Source organism: Python bivittatus, unplaced genomic scaffold (genome assembly GCF_059951505.1).
Source record: "Python bivittatus isolate LINGU-HERP-01145 unplaced genomic scaffold, Pbiv_v1 ctg000700_np1212, whole genome shotgun sequence".
Taxonomy (NCBI): Eukaryota; Metazoa; Chordata; class Lepidosauria; order Squamata; family Pythonidae; genus Python; species Python bivittatus.
This window is the reverse complement of record NW_028277098.1, coordinates 33,686,418-33,708,823: the sequence shown is the minus strand read 5'-3', so window position 1 is coordinate 33,708,823 and position 22,406 is coordinate 33,686,418. Positions and strand designations below refer to the sequence as shown.

General features: G+C 36.0%; 1 protein-coding gene across 1 annotated transcript in view; it reads left to right on the top strand.

The window, feature by feature from the left end:
• Positions 1–22,406, top strand: part of ST6GALNAC3 (ST6 N-acetylgalactosaminide alpha-2,6-sialyltransferase 3) — a 237,724-nt gene that overhangs the window by 190,184 nt on the left and 25,134 nt on the right. Inside the window, exon 3 of the mRNA XM_088153954.1 lies at positions 8,847–9,256. Within this exon, the coding sequence (XP_088010080.1) occupies positions 8,847–9,256 (410 nt within the window). The remainder of the gene's footprint in view (positions 1–8,846; positions 9,257–22,406) is intronic.

Sequence of the window (22,406 nt, the reverse complement as noted above, 5' to 3'; positions counted from 1 at the left end):
CCCATGCTGAAGGCTGATTACTTTTTGTGTAGCCTACTTAGTGCAATTTAATGGAACTGCTTCTCGTTCAAATGCCATATTATTGTTGGCTCCATGCAAACAGTTGTGCAATACTAATGAGGGGCAGGTGAACAGCATGGTGGTTTTTAAGACGAATGGCCTCTTGGCTTCAACATGCGGCATTCATTTGGAATGACTCCCAGTTCTTGAACTAATACTGTGCAGTATTATCCCAATGCTCTGTGTGTGTGTGTGTACGCGCGTGTGTACTTTCCAAATGAATTGGAGAGTCTCTTTGCTATTTTCCATCGTTTAGCCAAGTCATCTAATGAAATGAGCAGCATTCTTAGAAAAGTGATTTTTCTAACAGTTAAGAAAGGAACAGATTGACTCTCAATTGCATGTTCATCCTGACAGCCACAGAAGGAAAGTCTACAAAAAAAATTACTATCCAAATTAGGAAGTGGTGCTATTTTGGTGCACTTTGGGGAAAAGTCAGTATTGGTAAAGTCAGTAATGTGGGGGAGGGCCACACAGTACTATCCAGGGGACTGAAACAATACAACTGTCATATCATTTCCTAATTTACTGAGGAAATGAGGATAAAAATGTGGAGTAGTTCAGATGCGTAGACTCATCTAGCATGACTAGTCTTCCATATTCTGTCCTGACTGCACAGCAAACGTCAAAGTCTGAGTGGATATATCAGTGGATGTATACTTCTTTTGAATAAATGTAAATGTGGCAAAAAATGCAAATGTTTACTTATTTATTTATGTATTTATAAGACTTAATGGCCGCCCATCCTATATACAATAATCTGGGCAGCTCAGAAAAGAATAAAAAAAATAAAAACATAGAAATCAACAACAATCCCACATGATACAAAAGCAACATCACACTTCCCACCATGGCACTATGACATCACCTTATGAACTCCACAATAACTGCTGGGATTGTATTAGATGGAGAGGGAACGTTTGTGTGATCCAGATGAAAATCATTCATCCAGAACTTTGGTTTATATTGGGAGGAAATAAGAGTGATGAATTTCCTCTTAGTGCAAATAGCTCTACAGAACTGATTTTTATTAGGACTGCAGAGTGTAGGAAAGGTTTAAACTTGCTTTCTGTGTCTGCTGTGATCCTTACTATTATTTCTCTTCTCTGCAGCTGCTATTTGCTGATTAAAATATGAACATTAAACACAAAGATATATGTAAAATATCATATATAACTTGGCACTATTCTAACCTATTTTATATGATCCACTAATATGCTGTTAGAATAGAACATGAGAACTGAGGAGTAATTTTCGGCGGAATACACATTTCCCATGGGGTATTTTTTTATTTGGGAAAAATCCATTTTCTTATTTTATATGTATGATTTGATTTGCTATTTTCAGTAGTCTTATTAGCCAGACATCAACTGTGCATTGTTTTCTTGATATACTAGGAGTACTATTGATATACTAGGAGTGCTATTGTACTTTCTGATAATTTGCTTTGTGATCAGTGCCTTGCAAAGGACTGTGATCTTGAACTTGTTTTGAAAACTGAAACCCATGCTGACAGTTTGCTTATTGTTAAATAACTTCCAAATCTTAAAATGTCGATGAACTTAATATCAAATTTTATGAAGACGGGGATTCTTCCTGCAGCATGAGGCACTAAGCGAACCTGCTTGCTCTAAGTTGAAAGTGTAGGGGAATCAGGGGACCAAAACTCACATAAAAATAACCAGATTGAGTTTTTCTGTGTGTAAGTATGTGTGCCATGGTGGTTATACACTGGCATTTTTATATAGTACTTCTGAGAGCTGCATTAAATTGGCCCATCTGGTTTTCTCTGCAAAGGCTTAGCTGTAGAAAGCCACAATTTCTGGATTAAAGCAGCTTGGTTAATTATTCGTGAAACACAAAAAAATTAATATACATATTTTGTTTCCTTATAAAGCACAGGAAAACAATGAAAGTAATGACACTTAATGACTCTTTTGTACCTTTCAACTGAAAGACCTCAAAAGAACATCAGGAAAAATCAAGGCAAATGCTATTCCCACCTGGTATCATTAAACATCTTGTATTCTCCAGAAAGAAAAATTCTGTTGGTACTCTGGAAGGGCTGAAGAATAAATAGCACTAATATAAAATATGTATCTCTAGAGGTTTGGTACCTGCTTTATTAGAATTCTGACAAATTGGATAATTACGAGAAGCTCAACTTAGAGGACTCAATTAATATGTGGTATGATTTGTTAAAAGTTGTTCCTTCCAAACAAGGGATTACTTCATTGTTTTTGAATTACAAATGAAAAGTAAGATAGCAGGTGAAGTGATGAATTTTGGATTTCCTGAGTATGCATTATAATTTCTTCATAAGATTATTTTTTATATACAGAACAAATTGTTGGAAGGAGAATCTGCTACCCAGGAAATCAGAGTAGGGCGTCTCCCTGTTAATCTTTGAAATCAAAATAATTTTTCCTGTAATGTACTGGGAATCATACTGAAAATAATTCTTTGGCTACACATGAGTAAATACATAGTAACTATTAGGAAGGACCGGTTAGCCTGACCTTTTCCAGCTTGGTTGCGTTCATTATTTAATGGCGGTAACCTTTGATTCTGGAGCTACTTCAGTGCAAATGCAAAGATTTAATCATTGGGACTGCTTGATAAGTGACCTTTTATTACATAGCTGTTTCTTTGCTAGGGTAACCACATTGTTTTTGAAGCCCTAATTCACCATTTAATTATGCTTTCTATTGACCAAAGTCTTTCTTAGAAAATGGAAAGGTCAAACATTTCATTGTTCCTTGCTGATTAAAATATAGTCCTATGCATATGTCACAAGTGAGGTTTATATGAGATGGGTTTCTTTGATAATATGCTGAATTGATCAGAGCTACAGCCTCCTAAATAGTTATGCTAAGCTACACAGTTCTATAGGCAAATAAAATGATTAGAAAGGAGACATTCAAAAGCACTTTAAGTAAGTGATAAATCTTGATCAGTCAGCAGTTTTTCCCTAGAGAATCAGGGGAGGATTTAACTCTCACAAATTTAGCTGTTTGGTTTGGTATCGGGAAAGACAGGAGCAGTAACGTAAGTTTTGCCAGAACAGAGGGCCTTGATGAGAGTCTGCGTGTCAGCCACCTAAGCTTATTTTTAAAGATCAGATCAAGCAAGCTAGTGCATAATGGCTTACCATATGGGGACATTCGTCACAGTGGTCGCAGTAGGCTGATCGTATTTTGCACACGAATGAGACTCCAGCCTATGCTTTATGAGTTCTGCACAGAAATAAAACAATGGTTTACTTTTCTGTGAAAGAAATTGGGTTTTTTCACTGATGCATTTAACACTTGACAGTGATTTTCTTACCACCTCTTTTCCATTAGAATTTGTTGAACAATTTGGATACTACAGGGAAAATTCCCCTCCTATTTTCTGTATTTTTACAGGGTTTTTTTTTGTGTAATTGTTTTTATGTACTTCTTTTTTGAATTGTTGTACACCACCCAGAGTCACCTTGTGTGAGATTGGCAGCTATATAAATATGATAAATAAATACAATAAATAAATAAAATTATCAGTGATGCAATTAAAAATGTTATCTTAATAACAATCTCACTACTAAAAACTTTAAAAAATATTTTATCCTGATTATTCCATTTTGGGGTAAGCAATGTTATGTAAAGCACCGAAAGGATTGAGAAGATAGCGTGCCAAACACACACATACACACACACAAAGGCAAGATAAAAGGAAAAAAATATATACGTACATAAATATAGTTTATACTAGCATATGTTACAAACTCCCAGAAGATGGGAGGGGGGAAGGAAGTATTTTAAAACATGACAAATGAAGAGCAAATGTATGTTTCAGTCTTATCTGATAAAAACCGTTAGACCTTCAGTTAAGTCATCTACAAGTTCAAGCAATTCACAATTAATGAATTCATTACTAAATTCACTAGTAATGAATGCACTAGTAAATGGGAATTATGTTTATTTAATTTTTAAAATTCTGTATCTTTTCCTGGCATTTAACCTGATTAACAACATTTGAATCTTCCTTTTCTGGTTTGCATTGCAGTTTAGGGGCTTGATACCATACCTCTGCATACCTTTCTATTCTTGCAAACCACCCTTGTTTTTACTACATGCATACTCCATGGTTTTTGTTTTCAGAATTTCTAACCTCTCTTTTTGAGGATCTCATTGATTCCTTTCAACCACAATTTTCTTCTCCTTCTCTTGACCCAGTCATTGTTTCTTCGTAGATTTGTTTTGCAGTTTGATCTTGCCATATGACCAAACCACACCCATGTGCAGCTCTCATACTGGTCCCTCAGCTTTATACTGAATCTACTTTTATTCATCACGCATTCATTCTTGCTCTATCTCTTCTTGTTTTATGATGTACACTTCTTAAGTACCCATTCTAACTGCATTCAGTTTAGGTTGTGTTTTTTCTGACAGATCCAACTCTTACTTCTGGATAACAAAAGGATGAGAACCACCCTCTTATACACAGCCAGTTTTTCCTTTCAACAAACATTCATTCCTTACAGCAGATCACATACTACTAACTTTCTACCGGCATTTGCAAGTCATAAAATTCCTTCATTCATTTTTCAGTTTTTACTAAACATTTTACCAGGAATACAAATTTATTTACTTTATCTGCCTGATCTGCATTATATGATTGTGCGATCCGCAAATGTTCAGTCCATTTTTGCTGTCAAACACGACGACTTTGATCTTTGATACATTATTTTCTAGATTTATATTGCTCATTGCATCATGCAAACTATCTGAAATTTGTTGCAAGTCATTCTCTGCCAACATCACAGCATTGTTTGCACACAAAAGTAAATGCATATTCAAATCATCCCAACAAACATTCCTCATATATTTATCCATATATATCTTAAATGATTATAGATCCATCACATTTCCTTGTTCTATTTCCTACACTGTGTAAGCAAATTACATCCATATTTTAACAGTTCTCCAGTTATACCCTGTCAATACTTGCAGCGCTACCATTTTTCAATATACTCCCAGCATTTGTCAATTCCTTTTCATCAGTGGTTTCTTGGACTCTAACATTTATTGCATTCATTTCAATTCCACTCATTGACATATCAGTATCATTCCTGTACAAAGTCTAAAAAATTCCTTCCAGCATTCTCTCACTTCAGTTTCATCCCAAATCACTTCATCACTTTTATTTTTAAGTCCATTCACTATGCTGGAGGCATCTAGTTTAGCAATTTTCAGATACCTCCAAAACAATTTTTTTATTTCCATGAAAATTGCTTGGTATTTTCTCTGCCTATTTTAATATTAACTACTCACTGCTCTCTGACTATTGCAACAATCTTTTTCCTCTTTATACAATCATACAATATCTCTCTGACATCCTCATCTGTTGTAGCAATCATTCTCTTATATGCAGTTTTCTCCATCTATAGCTTCTTTCAAATTCCACCAAACGTTCTTTTTCATATTTCTTACACATTTCTGTGGCATTCTGATAGATACAGATAGAGATAGAGGTATATAGATATAATTTCTTCTGTCCCGAGCATCTTCCACATGTTGTTTCATTATATCCACTTTCAGTTCATTCAATTGGGAAATTAATCTTTTTTCTACTACTTTTTCATGCACTAGTTATACATTATCTTCCAGCAATCATTTTACTTTCCCTCTCATTTCTTTTACTTCTTTTGTTTCCTTCTATCTCTCTTTTTCCCAAGATTCCTTCCTGACACTACTACAAAATAGTCTGAGCCACATTTAAAAATCTCTGATCACCCTTGTATCCTATACTTTTTCAGCCTTTCATTGGTCAACTGAGCTATGCTTTTAAATTTATATTTGTTCCTTTTCCATGAATATGTACGACTAGACTTATGTTTAAACCACATAACATATTCCAAACAAGAATAAGCAAATACTTACTAAGCTGATATTTGACAGGAAGTCACCACTCTCATTCATTTTGGAATTTACAAATGGTTCTACACTCTCAGGTCTCATTTCCAACCATTTATTCATGTTGCCTAGCAAAATGAACCACATTCCCCTGAAAGTTTTCCCCTGAACCACATTCATTCAGAAAATTGTGGAATATTTATTAAAACTCATATCTGGTTCTTCCATTATCACCATTCACTGGAGTAGAACATGTGACTATCTTCTGTTTATGGATTTCTGCTTTCATACATATCCACAACAACCTATTTTTACTTACTGTCACATATTTTAACCCTTTCATTCATAATTAAACCTATGCCTTCCCTTTTTTGCATGTATTCCTCAACTCCATTTCAGAAGGCCACTTTTATTCAGATCTATTACATCCTTCCACTTTCTCTTAGTTTCACAGTACCCAGCATATCTATTTTTCTTTCATTCATTCCATTTGTTAATTTATGATCTTTACCATTTATTCTTACATGCTGTAGAGAGTAAGGAAGATGACCTTGACTGAGATCTGCAAGAACCATTATGTAAGCAAAAGGGGCTAAAACATTTTTTAAGTAAAGAACAATGAGTTAACATTCAAAAATGGCTCAGACAGACTCCTTCCAAATCACTGGAGTATTAGAAGGAAGGAAAGAAGGAATAGCACAATCAGACTTGCAGATTATTATTATAGCCAATCTCAGTAAAAGAGTTTTAGCTTCTATGTAGTTGATTTCCTGGTCTGGTCTACCTAATGAGGATGACACAGGCCAAGTACAACTTCCATATGCCATGGTTGTCACCAGATGAGGCCATAGATATTGACGTCTGCTATCTATTCCTGCTTTGGTCAATTTAGAGTTTTATATAATGCTCTTTAGTAAGACAGACAGTAGGTTACCAGATTTAGTTGCACTTGTGCCACATGCACCATTCCTTGCTAAAGGTAAAAACAATTTGGGCATATTTTGACCAATCATAACTGAAACTCAGTTTCACCCCAGGCTTGCTCACACTATTTGATACAAGTAGGATCTGTAATCTAGAGACTGGTAAAGCAATTGCCCACATCCCACAAACTTAAATTCACATTAATACACATTAATATACAGTAGGTATTAGTACTACACATACTAATACACTCCGGTTGCATAATACCTGGTAATAAAATATGAGAAATAACACAGACCATAGAAGATTGACAGGATCTATCTTGATTATTTGAACTTTCAATATTTCCCGTTTTTTATCAAGAATATCCATACTCAGTTCCTTTAAGCCTCTAGTAATATTTTATTTGTCCAAAATGTATTAGAAAAAATTGTTAATTAATACCACTCAAGTTTTCTGTGTCAAAGCAACACTACTACAGAACAACTTCTGTATTTGCTCTTCTTTGCAGTTCATTTTGGAATGGAAAGAGAGATTCTGAAACAAGCAATAATTACCTGACTGACTTAAAATCACAGAGAATGGAGCACACATTATATGCAGTGTTCAGTAAGAGACAGAAATGACATAGTAAGAGATAGAAATTTTGCTGATGGCATTTCCATCCTACTATTAAATAGCTATGCCTACAAATGAGTTGACTCATTTTCTCTTCCTTCAACATTGCACTTATTTTCTTTTCTTTACTGTACTCTTTCAACTAGACATCAGTTGTACTAGTGCATATTATCTGAATACAGCATGGAATAAGGTTAGTTTTTGAATAATTGTATTATAATGGACCTGGACTATTTATTTGGCTTAATCCTCCACAGGATTAAATTAATGTGCAAATAATTGATTTGGAGATTCAGGTGAAAAATTATTTGACTGACTCTCTGAATCAAATTTACTTTTTGGATCAGATCATCAAATCGCTTGCCTCCAAATTGATCCAATGATTCTATGGCCAGGTATGTATTTGGAGAAAGGCATTTTTCTAAATTGAATTTACTTTCCAAATCAGTTTGGCTCATTAAATTACCTGATTTGGAAATCCAATATAGTTCAGAAATCCAAATATATTCAGTGATCCAAACTGAACTGACAGTTGAATTGGAGATATATTGGTATGCACAGCCACACTGCCTGTCATCTCAGTATACCTTTCTTACATGCATTGAACTTCCAACCTGTTCACCTTCACTTTTCCTTTTCAAATACACAATGCACATGTTTCAGAAAGAAATCTAGAAAGCATCTTTCTTGTCCTATCTTAATAATTCCACAACTCGTTCTATTGGCTTTTCCTTTTTAGTTGCTGACCCCCTATAATTCTGCCTCTTTCATGTCTCAATTTCTTTCATCAAAATTCCCTTTGGCAGACTATTATCTCTACTATGCTGTTGCTGCTTCTTCCTGTTTTGCTCTTTCAAAATCTACTTCTGTACACACCGCAGTTTTCTTCAGCCATCATTTTTGCATTACAATTAGGGCTGCAGTTAGACAAATGAGATAGTTACCTTAAGCAGCAGATTCAGACTGAGAATAAAAAGATGCTGAAAAAGATAATTTTGTCTCACAGTTTACTTTGTGCCCTCTAAACTATACCCATGGCTGGCTTTTGCACTATAATCATCTATAAGCCAACTAGAATAAAAAAGATTTTAGATCTGATCTAAAAGTCAACAAGAAGTGCAGGAAAACACATTTTCTGGAGAGGTGTGGCTATCCTATAAAAAGTTTGGTCCCTGATATTCACTCCTCTAACAGCTGTTATTGACAGATCAGAGATCTTTGGTAGGTACTTATTAATGCATATTATGCATATAACCTGATTCCAGATCTTTAAATCCCCTAGTTTCAAATTGCTTTCATGTCTCATGCAAAATTGATTGACGATTATTTTATTTTCCTTCCTTTCCGTAGCCTCTGCAACTGGAGTGTGACCTCTGTGCCATTATTTCAAACTCAGGTCAGATGACAGAACAGAAAGTAGGATTTGAAATTGACCAGGCTTCCTGTATATGGAGAATGAACAATGCTCCCACCAAGGGCTATGAAGATGATGTTGGGAAAAGGACAACAATAAGAGTTGTCTCCCATACTAGTGTCCCTCTTTTGCTTAAGAATGCAGACTACTTTTTCAAGGAAACAAACAGTACAATTTATGTCATCTGGGGACCTTTCCGAAATATGAGAAAAGATGGAAATGGCATTGTATACAATATGCTGAAGAAGACTGTGGACAGTTACCCTGGGGCCAGAATCTATGTGACCACAGAAAAACGCATGAGCTACTGTGATGAAATCTTTAAAAAGGAAACTGGGAAAGATCGGTAAGTTCTGCCTTGCAAACCAAAATTTCACCCATTTAACAAGAAAGAGCCATCTTGCTTTTTTTAATCTGCACATGTCACTAATAAATCAGTCTCTCAGATCAGTGTTTTAAATAGAGGAGTATACTCTTTTGACTGCTGTTGGGCACTTGATGAGATGTCAGCCAAGAACCTCTCCATTAGCTTCTAATTATCCTTTTCTTTATTTTTGGCTTAGATCCTCAAAACATACTAGATGTTCATCCAAAGCCTTTTAATACTGTATGTTTACTTCAGCTCCATTTGATTAAGGGGCCAGTTTCCACACTTTAAAATTCACAGAATAGCTTCATGGAATCATACCGAAGTGTTTAGGTTGGCAATGTCAGACAATATATGGCTACTGCAATTGGCCATAAGCAGAAAGAGACAGCAAAAGACATTATTAGTGTGCTGCTTGTTAGAGGTTTTATGAATGTTCAAGCCTTTCAGTGTTTTTATAAGCATGGGATGATGATGTATCCCAAGGTAGATAGACTATTCTTACGTTCTGTTTGGCTCCAGATGTTCGTATCAAAACAGCCTTGTAAAATTTGAAGAGCAGAAAATAGGTTGAACTGTCAGACAAAGAGTTCAAACCAAGCCTGAAAACCAAACCAAGCCCACTGTGTGCAGCAGCCCAGGTGCAGAGCTCTACAAACCAGCTCAGGAAGTGGTGTGGCGGGGGGGGCGGGGAGACAAAAGCCCATTCGCAAGTCTATAAAGGAGTGAAAACGGTTTTCACGTGCAAGTGGACTGAGATTGGCTACAAGAGCTGAAGACCTGAGGGAAAAGAAAAGACTTAAAGAAGAAATAATTAAGATAAGAAAGCATAGTGCTAACATAGGAATACAGAAATAGAACACGGAGATAGAAATTTATAGATTAAATAAGAATAGAAATAGAATAGTAGTAAACTTGGAGTAATAAGAAAATAGAATAAGAGAGGAATTTAATTTGGTACAATACAACAGTTTTTTGTGGGAAAAACAAATACAGTCTGTGCGTCTGTGTTCTGTATCATATTGAGAAGAACCCTAACAAATGGTGTCAGAAATGGGATATGCTACAGTATCCAGACATAGAAGATAAAAGGCTTGCATGAAGAAGAGAAAGGGTGTTCCTGCTCCTGAGGGAAAAGAGATTGGGAGACAAAGGGTTAGAGCTTTAGAGGCAAGTAGGAATATACTGGCATGTGACTCATATCCACTCGTAGAGCTTACATGAGACATCTTGAAATGGAGGAAGAGAGTAAACCAGAATCTGTGGAGGGAGAAGCCAACCCTGAAAGTAAACCAGACCCATCTGAAGCCCTGAAAAGTATTATGAGGGAGATGCTGAGGCAACAAGATAAGGAGAGACAAACGATGGCTAAAAGAGCGGAGGAAGGGCAAAGGGAAGCTCTTAGAAAAGTGGAGGGATACTTTATGGAGGGAAACTGAGCAGAGAGAAAGAAAGATTGGAAAGGGAGATCTGAAGAGAGGAGTTCAAAGAGCTTCTAGTGCTTCTTAAAGGAACACAGCCATCTGGTGGAGAAACACCAGTATCTCCAAATCCAGTTTCTGGAGTAGCAGGGGAAGAAACCTGTGAGATCTGCATTCCAAAACTCACAGAGGAGGAAAATAATGAATCAATGGGCCAAGGAAGCACTATTACGTTCAGCCAGAGGGAGAGCAGAAAATGCTTCATAGCCTCCCAGGCCAATTTTGTGGAACAAAGTACACACTACCCATAAATTGAAATAATACAACCCAGGTGGTATTTAAACAAATAATAATGAAAGAAAAATGGCTTTGGTAGAGATTTTTTTTTTCTTCTGATCATGAAGAGCAAGGGGAGAAAGAAAAGAGGAATTTTGAAGCTTTTTTCCACAACTTTCCCAATAAATGTTATAGGCCTTTGGATCCCCACAAAGGGACTAAATTTGAAGAGACAAAATGTGCTTATTATAGCGTTTTTTGTAAAGTGTCATCAGTGTGCACAGCACTATACAGAGTATAAGAGCGTAGATCCCTGCCCCCCAAGTTGACAATCTGAAAGTCATACTGGGAAACAACAGGAGAAAAGGAAGAAAGTGCAGCTCAGGGAAGACAGGATTTTGAAATAGAAATGACAATGATAAGTTTAAGTTCATATATGTTCGTTGATTGAAAGAAATAATTATTAGGCTTTCCTTATGTGGTATGGATTTGTATGTTGCATGAAGTTTGCCTTTATGTTAAGGCAGGGAAAGAAAAAAAACTGATATTAAAATGTAGCTCTACTAAGCAAAGGGAGGGAGTTGTAACTGGTATTTTTTTATATAATACACTCTACTTATTAAACTCAGTGTGGACATGCATAGAAGAACATTTAGAAGGATTATATTTTTATATGTAGCTTTCCAGAGCACACAGCAACATCTGTGAACACTGTTTTGTAGCTGTAGCTGAAGTATAGCATTAGACTTCCATCTTATTATTCCTCTCAGTGCCTCTGAAGCAGGCTGATAATGTCCCAATTTCTGTATGAGGGAGCTGAAGGTTGGATATAACAATTTCCCAAAAACACCTAGTGAGTTTATAGTATAGGTAGGACTCAAACATATGAGCTTTAGATCAGAGTTCAAGGCAGTCGTGCCCTGTGGGCCATGTTGACTCTTCTGCCATGTTCCATATGTTGCTGTCTCAGTCCTGGCTCCACTGAGACACCAGAGTCAGATAGAGAAAGGTTTTTTGTTTCTAAGCCATTTGCTGAACTGTCAGATAGTAAGAAAATGACCACATATGTCTTGCCAAACCATTAAACATTTGTTCACTCTTTTGATTTCTGTCCCTTGGTTTTTCTTATTTTGTTAGTAAAGCCAAATATTCTCTTGCCTCCTCAGAGAAATGGCAACTTTTGCTTCCATTGGGGGTTTTAAATAGTGCTTCGACTTTGCCACAAAGTTAGGAGGAGGCCAGATGCTGCTCACAGGGCACAGAAATGTACAGCTTGTGTTGGAATTGGATATTTTGGGAGACTTATTCCTAAAATATTAACTGTGGAAATGCTGTGTATAGCTAATGTGTGGTAATAATCTAATAAATTTCTAGCTTGTTGAGCCATTATCAAATTTTTAATGGTTCTCCAGCATCATATGACCCTGCAAAACTAAATGCTTCTATCTTTAAAGTATCTATATTGTATATTTCTTAGAGATATATAGTTAATAGGCATGTACTGTAGCTACTTCTGTAATGCAAAATGTCCCAGAATTTAAAATGTATTAATTATATTTATATATGCTGATAGAAGAGCCCAAAGTAGCATTTTTAAGGATCCGCTAATAGGAATTTCTTAGGATTGATGGCAAAATATTAAGGGAGTTCCTACACTGTCACTTACTTCTCACTGCATCCTACACCACCACGTATTCGTTATTTTTTGTCCATAGATGTTAAGATCCAATAAATGGGAAACCCAACAATTAAAAATAATTTATTCAGATTATATTTTAACTGGTTTGTTTTACTGGTTTGAATGAGGAATAGTAATCCATCTGATCATTTCAGGAGTGGACCATAGTCTGGAAAGGCCTCCGTCCATATATGCAATTCAAGAAAATTTTCTCCATTGCTCCTCTCTCTCTCTTTTTAAAAAAAGGGTCCTTGACCATTAATTATTAACTTTCCAAGTTCCCAAAAGATCTGATTTTTATCTTAACCAAGTAAAAAATAGGTTTCAAAACAGGCTGCTAAAAATTGTAATTGTTCTTGCCTGCATCTCAGTATGAATATGAAGGCAAGTTTATTCTTTCTGGAGACTTTAATTAGTAAGGTAGTTTAAGTCACTGTGAACTCTCCTTTTCTGAATAATTGTTGTGCATAAGTAATATACTGTGGCAGGTACACTTTCATACTAATGCCTTTTTAGTTTGTACAGTCTTGAAGGTGCTCAAAAGCTGACAGCTTCTTCCAGTATTTCATTAGCACCATTCAGAGCAGTATGAAATACGCAGACTGAGATGAAAGGAGAATTTAAGCTATATATTTGAAGGGATGCCAGCTAGTAACCAAATGTGAAAAATATTTTCCCCCCTTTTGGAGTGTTTACCTGAATTCTGATGTGCAGTTGCGTTTCCCTGATGTTTAAAAATGTAATAGAAACTCTTACAGCATCATTTAATTAGTAATAGCTAGGGGAAAAAATCTTTGTAGATTGCATTGAAAGAAAAAGAGTTCATTCTGGTCTAATAAAATGCATGGAGAGCAACTCTAGAGAGCATTTAATTAGCTGGTACCAAAGTTGCTCCACCCTTAGGGATCTCTAAAATTAATCAAGGTTAGAAGCGAATAGATCAGTGCACCACATACTGTAGCCTTATGTGACAATAATGTAGAAAAGAGGAGTGGTTTAAATGAAAGGTCCAGCTTGAAACAATTTGCCCTTTACAAACAAGTCATTTTCATAGAAAGGATGCTAAAGATATCACTAAGTAATGCTGCTATCAGTTAAGTCTAATCAGAGCCAGCCTGCAGTTCCTCTTCCCATAATTATTGTTTATCCTGCACTTTACAGCTTGACAACTCGTAGTGGCACACATGTGTAGTGCCTAAAACAAAAAGTGTTGTGCAATCCCCTCTCAGGGCCAATACCTTGACTAGTGGGCCTCGATTCAGTTATTACACAAATCACATATTACAAAATGTGACTGTCAGCTGATCCCAGAGATGGTATTCACACCAACAGGTTAGCACAATCTTCCTAATTTGATGTTCTCTAGATGTGTTAACACTTCTTCAACTCCCAAATTCCCAGCCACATGCTTTAACATTTAACATGGAGTCATTGTTGACACCAGCCAACTGCCTGGACAAATCCCTGCAGTTTTCTTGGCAAGATTTCAGAAGTGGTTTGCCATTACCTGCTTCATATGGCTGTGAGAGTGTGACTGGCCCAAGGTCAACCAGTTGCCTAAGGTGGGACTAGAACTCACGGTCTCCCCGTTTGTAGCCTGATGCCTTAACCACTACACCAAACTGGCTCTCTATAACTGCTGGTAACGTCCTTTATGCTGTAAGCTGAAAATGATATACAAATAATGCCAGAATTTTAACCTGGTGCAAGATCTATCATATATGCAATTCCAAGGTGGCTTATGATTTGATGGGTATTTTATGAGTTGCTTCCATAAAAAAACCAGTCTGCTTATTCAGATATTTTGAACTATTTGGTTTGGTCCAGGCCTTACAGAAGATATTCCAAGGATATATTCAATATCTTCAGTTTTTAAAATAGGTTCTTTTCTTTCTCTATTTCTGGATCAAAATCTAAGGTTAATTCATCCTAAAATGCTTTTTTTAATGTGAATCTTTTATATGAAATAGTTTCATCCCATCACCAGTAGAACTAGTAGAAGTCCCAGTAGAACAGGACTTACTGTACCATTTCTACCCTTTCCATTCATGAACCTCCATTTTTAGGATATGCTTCCATTTTTCTAGGAGTAGGGATAGTATTTGTTTTTACTGGATCCAGAATAATTCAAGAAAAAACACATTTGTATGGAAATATTAGTATTCTAGTAAGACAGAGGTCCTTTATTCTCTACCTTTGGAAATGAAATCGTGGCTATGTTACCTAATTTGAAAATTTAGTATTATATTTAGCTCCTAAGGCAAAAAATTGCTTTTGAGTTTCATAGGGTAGAGTCCTTATTTGTATCCTTAGTAAATGTATCAGATGGTGTGACATACTTGGATCTGAAAGTATGTTTTATCATGTGAGGCAAATAAATGTTTTCTGCTATTCACTGACTTCTGTTCCAGGATCTGACCTGGTGAACCTGATGCCTGGTCAGCTACTGTATATTGGCATAATTGGTTTGCTACTGCAACAGTTCATATATGACCATATAACAAAGTAATTCAGTCCATAAAACTGTTTAGTACAAAGTAATCTTTTTGGGCATCATAACACTGTGAGATTCATTTTCCAATCAGCTTTGAGTCTGAACGCTGAATGGTAGGTCATGATCTTACATTCAGGTGCTGACCAGACTCAAATCTACTTAGTTCTGCATGAAGACTCCATTGTAAGTCTTCTGAATGAGCCCTACATCTTTGTTTTCTGATCTGTTTTCCAGAATATAACCCTCAGAATTCCCAGACAGCATACCTATCATGCTCATTAGAAATTCTAAAAGTTGTATTGCAACCCAACTTGAAAGTGCCAAATGGAGGAAGCCTGCCATAGCAACTTGTAATTCCCCAAATTTTGCTTTGCATTACATTTCTTTCTTCCAAATAAACTACATCAACTTTATACCTCAAAATGTAAAACTATTTCATTATTTGTGTTCAAGTAGTCCTCGACTTACAATCACAATTGGGACCAAACCTCTGTCGCTAAGCAATGCGGTCATTAAGTGAGTTGTGCCCAATTTTACCACCTTTTTGCCATGGTCATTAAGCTAATCACCACGGTCATTAAGCAAATCACCATGATCGTTAAGCAAATCCGTCTTCCCCCATTGACTTTGCTTGTCAGAAGCCCCCTGGGAAGGTTGCAAATGGCGATCACGTGACCCTGGGACACTGCAACCATCGTAAATACATCCTGGTTGCCAAGAGCCCAGTTTTTGATCACATGACTGCAGGGGCACTGTGATGGTCATAAGTTCAAGGACCAGTTGTAGGTCACTTTTTCCAGCACCATTGTAACATCAAATGGTCATTAAATGAATGGTTGTAAGTCGATGACTACCTGTAAATCCATCTTAGCAGATGTGCATGTTATAAGGAATAATACAGGTTCAGCTAGTGGTACAAAATCTTGAAAGAAATCATCATTTGGTAATGTTGAATTTTGTTTCACATGTCCCGCCTCTACTCTAGATAGGCTTTTAATATTCCAAATTAAATATTGTTTTGAGGGGTTTGTATTTGTGTTTATGTGTCTGAGAGAGATCCTTGGTTACATTCATAATTTGTTCATATTCCAGACTTGAGGTATCCAGAAACCTGTGAACATTTTCCCAAGATACTTGCAGTAATCTCTCCCCTTTTGTTTTTTAAAGCTTAATGGTTTTGTCCATCTTCATTCATGGAATGACTAATTGCCCCATTGTCTGAGAAGAGTTCTTTATTGGTTGAGAAAACACAAAAGCACAACAAGTTAATGAATTAAATAGATTTTTTCATTATAAAACACTTAAACTGTATCCTGTAAAACTCTGAGATGCCAGCAATATGCCTAATAGCTTTTGGTGGGGGGAAGTATCAGGCACTTTCCACTAGGAGTCATGAATTAACTGATGAAGGACTTAATAGTGGAAATTCTAAACTTAATTCTCCTAGTTTATTATTAAGTGCTTTTATGTTTCCTTATAAAGCCATTCTAAGTGAATAAAGACATTTATTTTTATTAGCTGAGAAGTCTGTTTTTTTACATTCTAGGAAATGAACATAGTTTGGGGCAAGTTTATGAAAACCATAGTCCTTGATGCACAAATAATAAAATAGCTAGTTAATTTATATTTGTTTTATATTTTTATAATCAAAATAGCTGGCCATGTCTGGATTGTATGATATACTTTGCAATACTATGGGGTTTTTTTACCTAGAAGTAAGTCCACTGAACAAAGTGCAATTTTCTTCTGAGTGGAGATTCGTGAGGTTATATTAACTTGAAGCAAATTACATTTCTTTATGGTGTTTTCTTCAGTGTTTTGTTTAATAAAACCTGGGATTTCACTTTGGATAAAAATTAAATTTGGATCTGCAGAAATGAACTTTGTAGAATATTCTCTAAAAGGAGAGCTGCTTGTAAGACTAGGATGTAGGCTACATCCATTCATTTTTATATTTTATGGTTGGAAAATGGCTATGGAGACAGAATTATTCTGTCCTCAAGCAATCCTTAAGTCATTGAATTACCACTTTAAAAAGGCTATTTGCTTCCACTGCATTATATTTACATTCAGTAGAATTTCACTTGTGCTAAAAGAAGAGAATTAATCCTCCCCCAGATCTTGAATCCCAGGCTCAAAGAATATTTCTCTAGAATAGTGTGTGATATGGGACTGGAGACAACAGAGGAAGGTACAGCCCGGAACAGCCCGGAAGACCCACGCCAGCCAGAGGAAGGTAAAATGGAAAAAAAAATACAGTAACTGTTATGTACTGACTTTGGCTGAGCGGAAAGATTCCTTCCATTTTCAGAAAGCCAGATCAACTGTTTCTTTGCCTATTGCTGCCTTGGCAATATTTTTATCTTCCTGATTAAGGCACCCATCTTTTTCATAGCATGGTGCCAATCAGAAACATAAATGGAACATATTTTCTTATGTATGGCCAATTTGAAAGTAAAAATAGTTCCATTGGATCAGGCCCATCTTAATCAGCATTTTGTTTCTCATAATCGCCAACCAAATGATTCTTACATTATATTCTTCTCCCATTGTTGTTCCCTGTAGGCAGTATGTAGAGAAATGGTTTTCCCAGCTTGAAGGTAACATTGAGTCTTCAGAATTAATAACACTTGAAAGACTGTCCTCTGTGAATTTATCCAATCCTCTTTTAAACCATTCATGTTAATGGCCATCATCATGTGGCAGAGTCTTTCTAAATTGTCTTCCAAGCAATTTCATTGAATGATCACCAATGAAATAGGGAGAAAAATTTATCCTTGTCCAATTTCTTTATGCCATGCACAACTAAAGTATGTAAAATCATGTTTCCTCTCATATGCCTTTTTTCAAAGCTAGTCTCCCAAATGTTCTAGCTTTTTCTCCTAAGACAGGTGTTCAACCCCTATCCATTTTGTACACTCTTCTGTACTTTTTCCAAATTTATTATACCATTTCTGAAAGTGACAATCAGCACTGCACATAGGATCATAGATCCGGGTAAGAGTTAATCTTGACAATTTTATTTTTAGTCTTTTTTTTCCTAATGGTCCTAGCACGGAATTTCCCTTTTGTACAGCTATCACATACTGAGGGGATATATTTCTTGAGCAATCTACTAGAAATATCCCAAATATCTTTTTCTTGATTAGTTGCAGATAGCCCAGATCTCATTGGTATACATCTGAATTCAGGATGTTTCATTTTTTGTTTTATTCCAATCTGCATCAGTTGAATAGTTTAATATCATTCATATACCTATCTGACCAGCTCACTGCTTATCCCTAAGTCAAGATAATTTACAAAAAAGGTAAAAACCACATAGGAGCTTCACTTTTTATTTCTCTCCATTGAGAAAATTGTCCACTTATTTGTGCTCATTGTTTTCAGTTTTTAAGCATGACTTAGCCTATACCTGCAGAAGAGTCTTGGATAAGAAATTGTCAAAAGCTTGTTGAAAGTCCAAGTATCCAAGATTCTCAAAAATCTCTAGGAGGGTGATGAGGCAGGATTTACCTTTGCAGAATCGATGCTGATTTCTCTTAGCAAGGCTTCTTCCTCTCTATGCTTGTTTGACTTTCCTGTGATGTTAGGCTAACTGCCTACAACTTCTGTGATCTCCCCTGGGTCTATTTTTAAAAACTAGTCTAATGTTGGCTACTTTCTGATCTACTAGAACTGAGCGACAAGTTATATAGTTTTACTAGGAGGTCAGCAATTTTGAGTTCTTTAGGTATTCTCAGGCAGATATCATCAGGACCAGTTCATTGTTCCAGTGTAGTTTCTCAAGTTCTTCCCTTGTAACTTTAATTTACTTACTGCCTTCTTGAGAAAGTCAGTACAGACTCAGGTACTGGTACTTTATTTTCTGCAATAATTCAAAAATGTAAATCAGGGTTTCTCAACCAGGGTTACATAAAACCCTAGGGCTCAGTGAGAGGTCACTTGGGCTTCCTTGGGAGATCATGATTTATTTTAAAAATTATTTCAAATTCAGGCAATGTATTCTCGCAGTGATAAGCAGAGACCGAACAAAAATCTAGTTACAATTCTTTCTGAGCTCTCTGGCAGTGCGCTGTAGGACTGTGTTTATTTGGTTGAATCTATTCTTAATTTTTGATGCGGGATAGGGGAGACCATTGATAACAGGTAAATGCTATATTGCAGGAAGGGAGGAATATAATGCAGGAAGGGAAGAATGTATTGAAGTACATTTTTCAAGAAATTAATGGACTTGTCTGTGACATCAGTCTCTCCCTACTGCATCTTTTCCCTGCAGTTTCCCTGTAGTTATTTTATCCTGTTATTTTAAATAAATTTTGTACATGTTTATTCTGTCATGTCTGAGGATCCAGTGTGGCAATTTTTGAAGAGGAGGTGTGAGAGAGGAGGAGGAGAAGGATTCTAGAATGGACAATACCAATAAGTTTAATGATGATAATGAATAATTTAAATCTTCTCAGGCATCTCCCTGCACTGGTACATCAACAGACTAAAAAAAAAAAATCTGTCTTTACAATTAAAGCTATTTATCAATGGGTTTTACATGGACTGGTGATCCAAGTTGTCCTATTCCATTGTGCTTTATCTGTGGCAAACTACTTACAAATGCAGCAATGGCTCCAGCACAATTAAAAAGACACTTAACTACAAATCACAGCCACATGACAAGTAAAAGTTCTGATTATTTTAAATGGCTATTGGAATCACAGAACAGAGTAAAGCTTTTGTTAATAAAATGACAGTCGGTAAAAAAGGCCGAGAAGCAAATGATTTAGTAGGAGAACTTATTACATAGCAAAGTAAAAGTCACACTTTGGGTGGGAAAGTAATCATGCCAGCATGTAAAATAATAGTGGGAAAAATGCTAGGACCAGATGCAGTACAAGAAATTGAAAAGGTTCCACTGTCAAACAGTATAGTAAGTTGGCATATTAATGACATGTCACATGATGCTGAAGAGGTTTTGTGTGATAAACTGAAGAACAGCAGCTTTTCTATCCAAGTTGGTGAGTCAACAGATTTCACCAATAAATGTCATGTTATGGCATTTGTAAGATTTGTAAATGATGGTAAAATTCAAGAAAACTTTTTCTACTGCAAAGAACTACAAGAAACATGCAAAGGCCAAGAGGTATTTAATGTTTTGTGCTTATATCTGGAAACAAAAAGTCTGTCTTGGAGGAACTGGGCTGGCATCTGTACTGATGGTGCTCCATCAATGGTTGGCTCCATGAGAAGTTTTGTTTTTCTTGGAAGAAAAGAAAATGATGATCACAACATCACTCTTGTCATAGCACACTGCTTTCTTCACAGAGAGGTGCTGGTGTCAAAAACTCTTGGAAATGAAATGATAAAAGTTCTGGATGATGCTACAAAAATGGTTAACTTTATTAAACAAAGACCAGTTCACTCAAGAATGTTTAAAAAACTGCATGAAAACCTAGAGAAAGAGTACATAAGTCTCCTGTTATACACAATACAGTGGCTCAGCAGAGGAAGAGTTCTCAACAGAGTGTTTGAGCTGACGGCAGAATGCAAGAGTATTTTTGAGACAGTAGTGTTCCACGTTTTGCTGAGTGGTTTGAAGATGAAGAATGGTTGCAGAAACTAGCATACTTAGTGGATATCTTTCATCACATGAACCAGCTGAACAAGTCTCTGCAAGGCACTGGAGAAAATGTTTTGACCTCAAGTGACAAGATTCTTGGATTTAAAAGAAAACTCAATGTTTGGAAAATGTTTTCAAAAGGAAATATTGAAATGTTTTCACTGCTGCTTGGGCTTGAGAGTGAGGAAGGATACCAAAAAGTCTCAAATCTAATTGAAAAGCACCTGGAAGTACTGCAGAACAAAATTGATCAGTACTTTCCCTCCCTTTCAACACAAAAATGTATCACTGGGTGAGGGATCCTTTCTCTGCATCTTCTGTTCAGCCTGAGAACTTCACTTTGAAGAAAGAGGAAGAACTTTGTGAGCTCCAGTCTGAGCATATACTCAGGATGAGATTCACTGATCTCCCCATGAACAAGTTCTGGATTTCTGTGAAAGAAGAGTATCCTGCCATTCATAGGAAGACAACGAACATTTTATAAATAAGCCTTTTCTTATTTAGCAAGCATCAAAAGCAAAGACAGAAATTGTCTTATTTCAGTTGAAGATGAAATCCATGTGTGCTTATCTCAAGTTTGGCCCAGAATTGAGTATTTGTGCAGCAAAAAACAAGCATGGGTTTCACATTAAAGAAGTAAGTTTCATTATTTTTAATTTAAGAACACTGTTAATGCACATATACAGCCCTACACATGAAACAAATATAATAAATTTGTAACTTCTGGTCTATATTTGAGCCTAAATGTGCAGGGGTTCCCCAAGGCCTGAAAAATATTTCAAGGGTTCCTCCAGGGTCAAAACGTTGAGAAAAGCTGATGTAAATAATTCACTCAATTTTTCTGCATCTCCATATTCTCTTTGAGACTCCATATTTCTTTCACACTTTTCCTCATCTAAAAGTGATTTCCTGGCCAGTTTGAATAAATTTAATTTTTTCTTAATGGTTTGTTTGATCACCTTACAATTTTTATGCCCCAGTTTGTACTCCTTTTTGTTCTATAAAACATGTACATCAGACTAGATGCCCATAAAAGGAAAATTCAGGAGATTTAGAATATAAAGAGAACTTCCTAATCTGAATACATGATGACTCTAGGGCAGGGGTGAGCTACTGTAGCTTATTGATGTAGTCATCTTTGACGATTGTGTACCTTCCTTGAAATAAAATGCCATTTATATACAATCATCCCCAGAGAGTAATTCACTTCTGCTTCAGCTATAGCCAAACTTTAAATATGCTTGGAAATTAGAACATTTCCATGTTAATCTTTATCTTATAGAAAATAACAGAGAGCAGACTCTTTCAGGATATTCTTCACAGTAATTCGTACCATTAACACTTCCCAGTTTGTTCTTTTTCTCTTATTTGTCATAAATATTCTTGTTGTTTTCCTCAACAGTTTTGGTAGCTAGTGTGGGAGGAAAGTAATTTACCATTGTTGATATTACAAATGCATAGGCAAGACTATCGTGTTTTTTTTTTTTTCAAAAGACACACTATTTTTATTGACTAACAGAATGATTTTTTTTCCTTTTATAAAGATAAAGAAACAAGTGTATTCGCTTAATTTGCAGTGTCTGTGTTGTAGTGCAAATAACAGCAATATTGGGAGGCATTTGACCATGCTGCACATGTATTTTAAGAGGTAT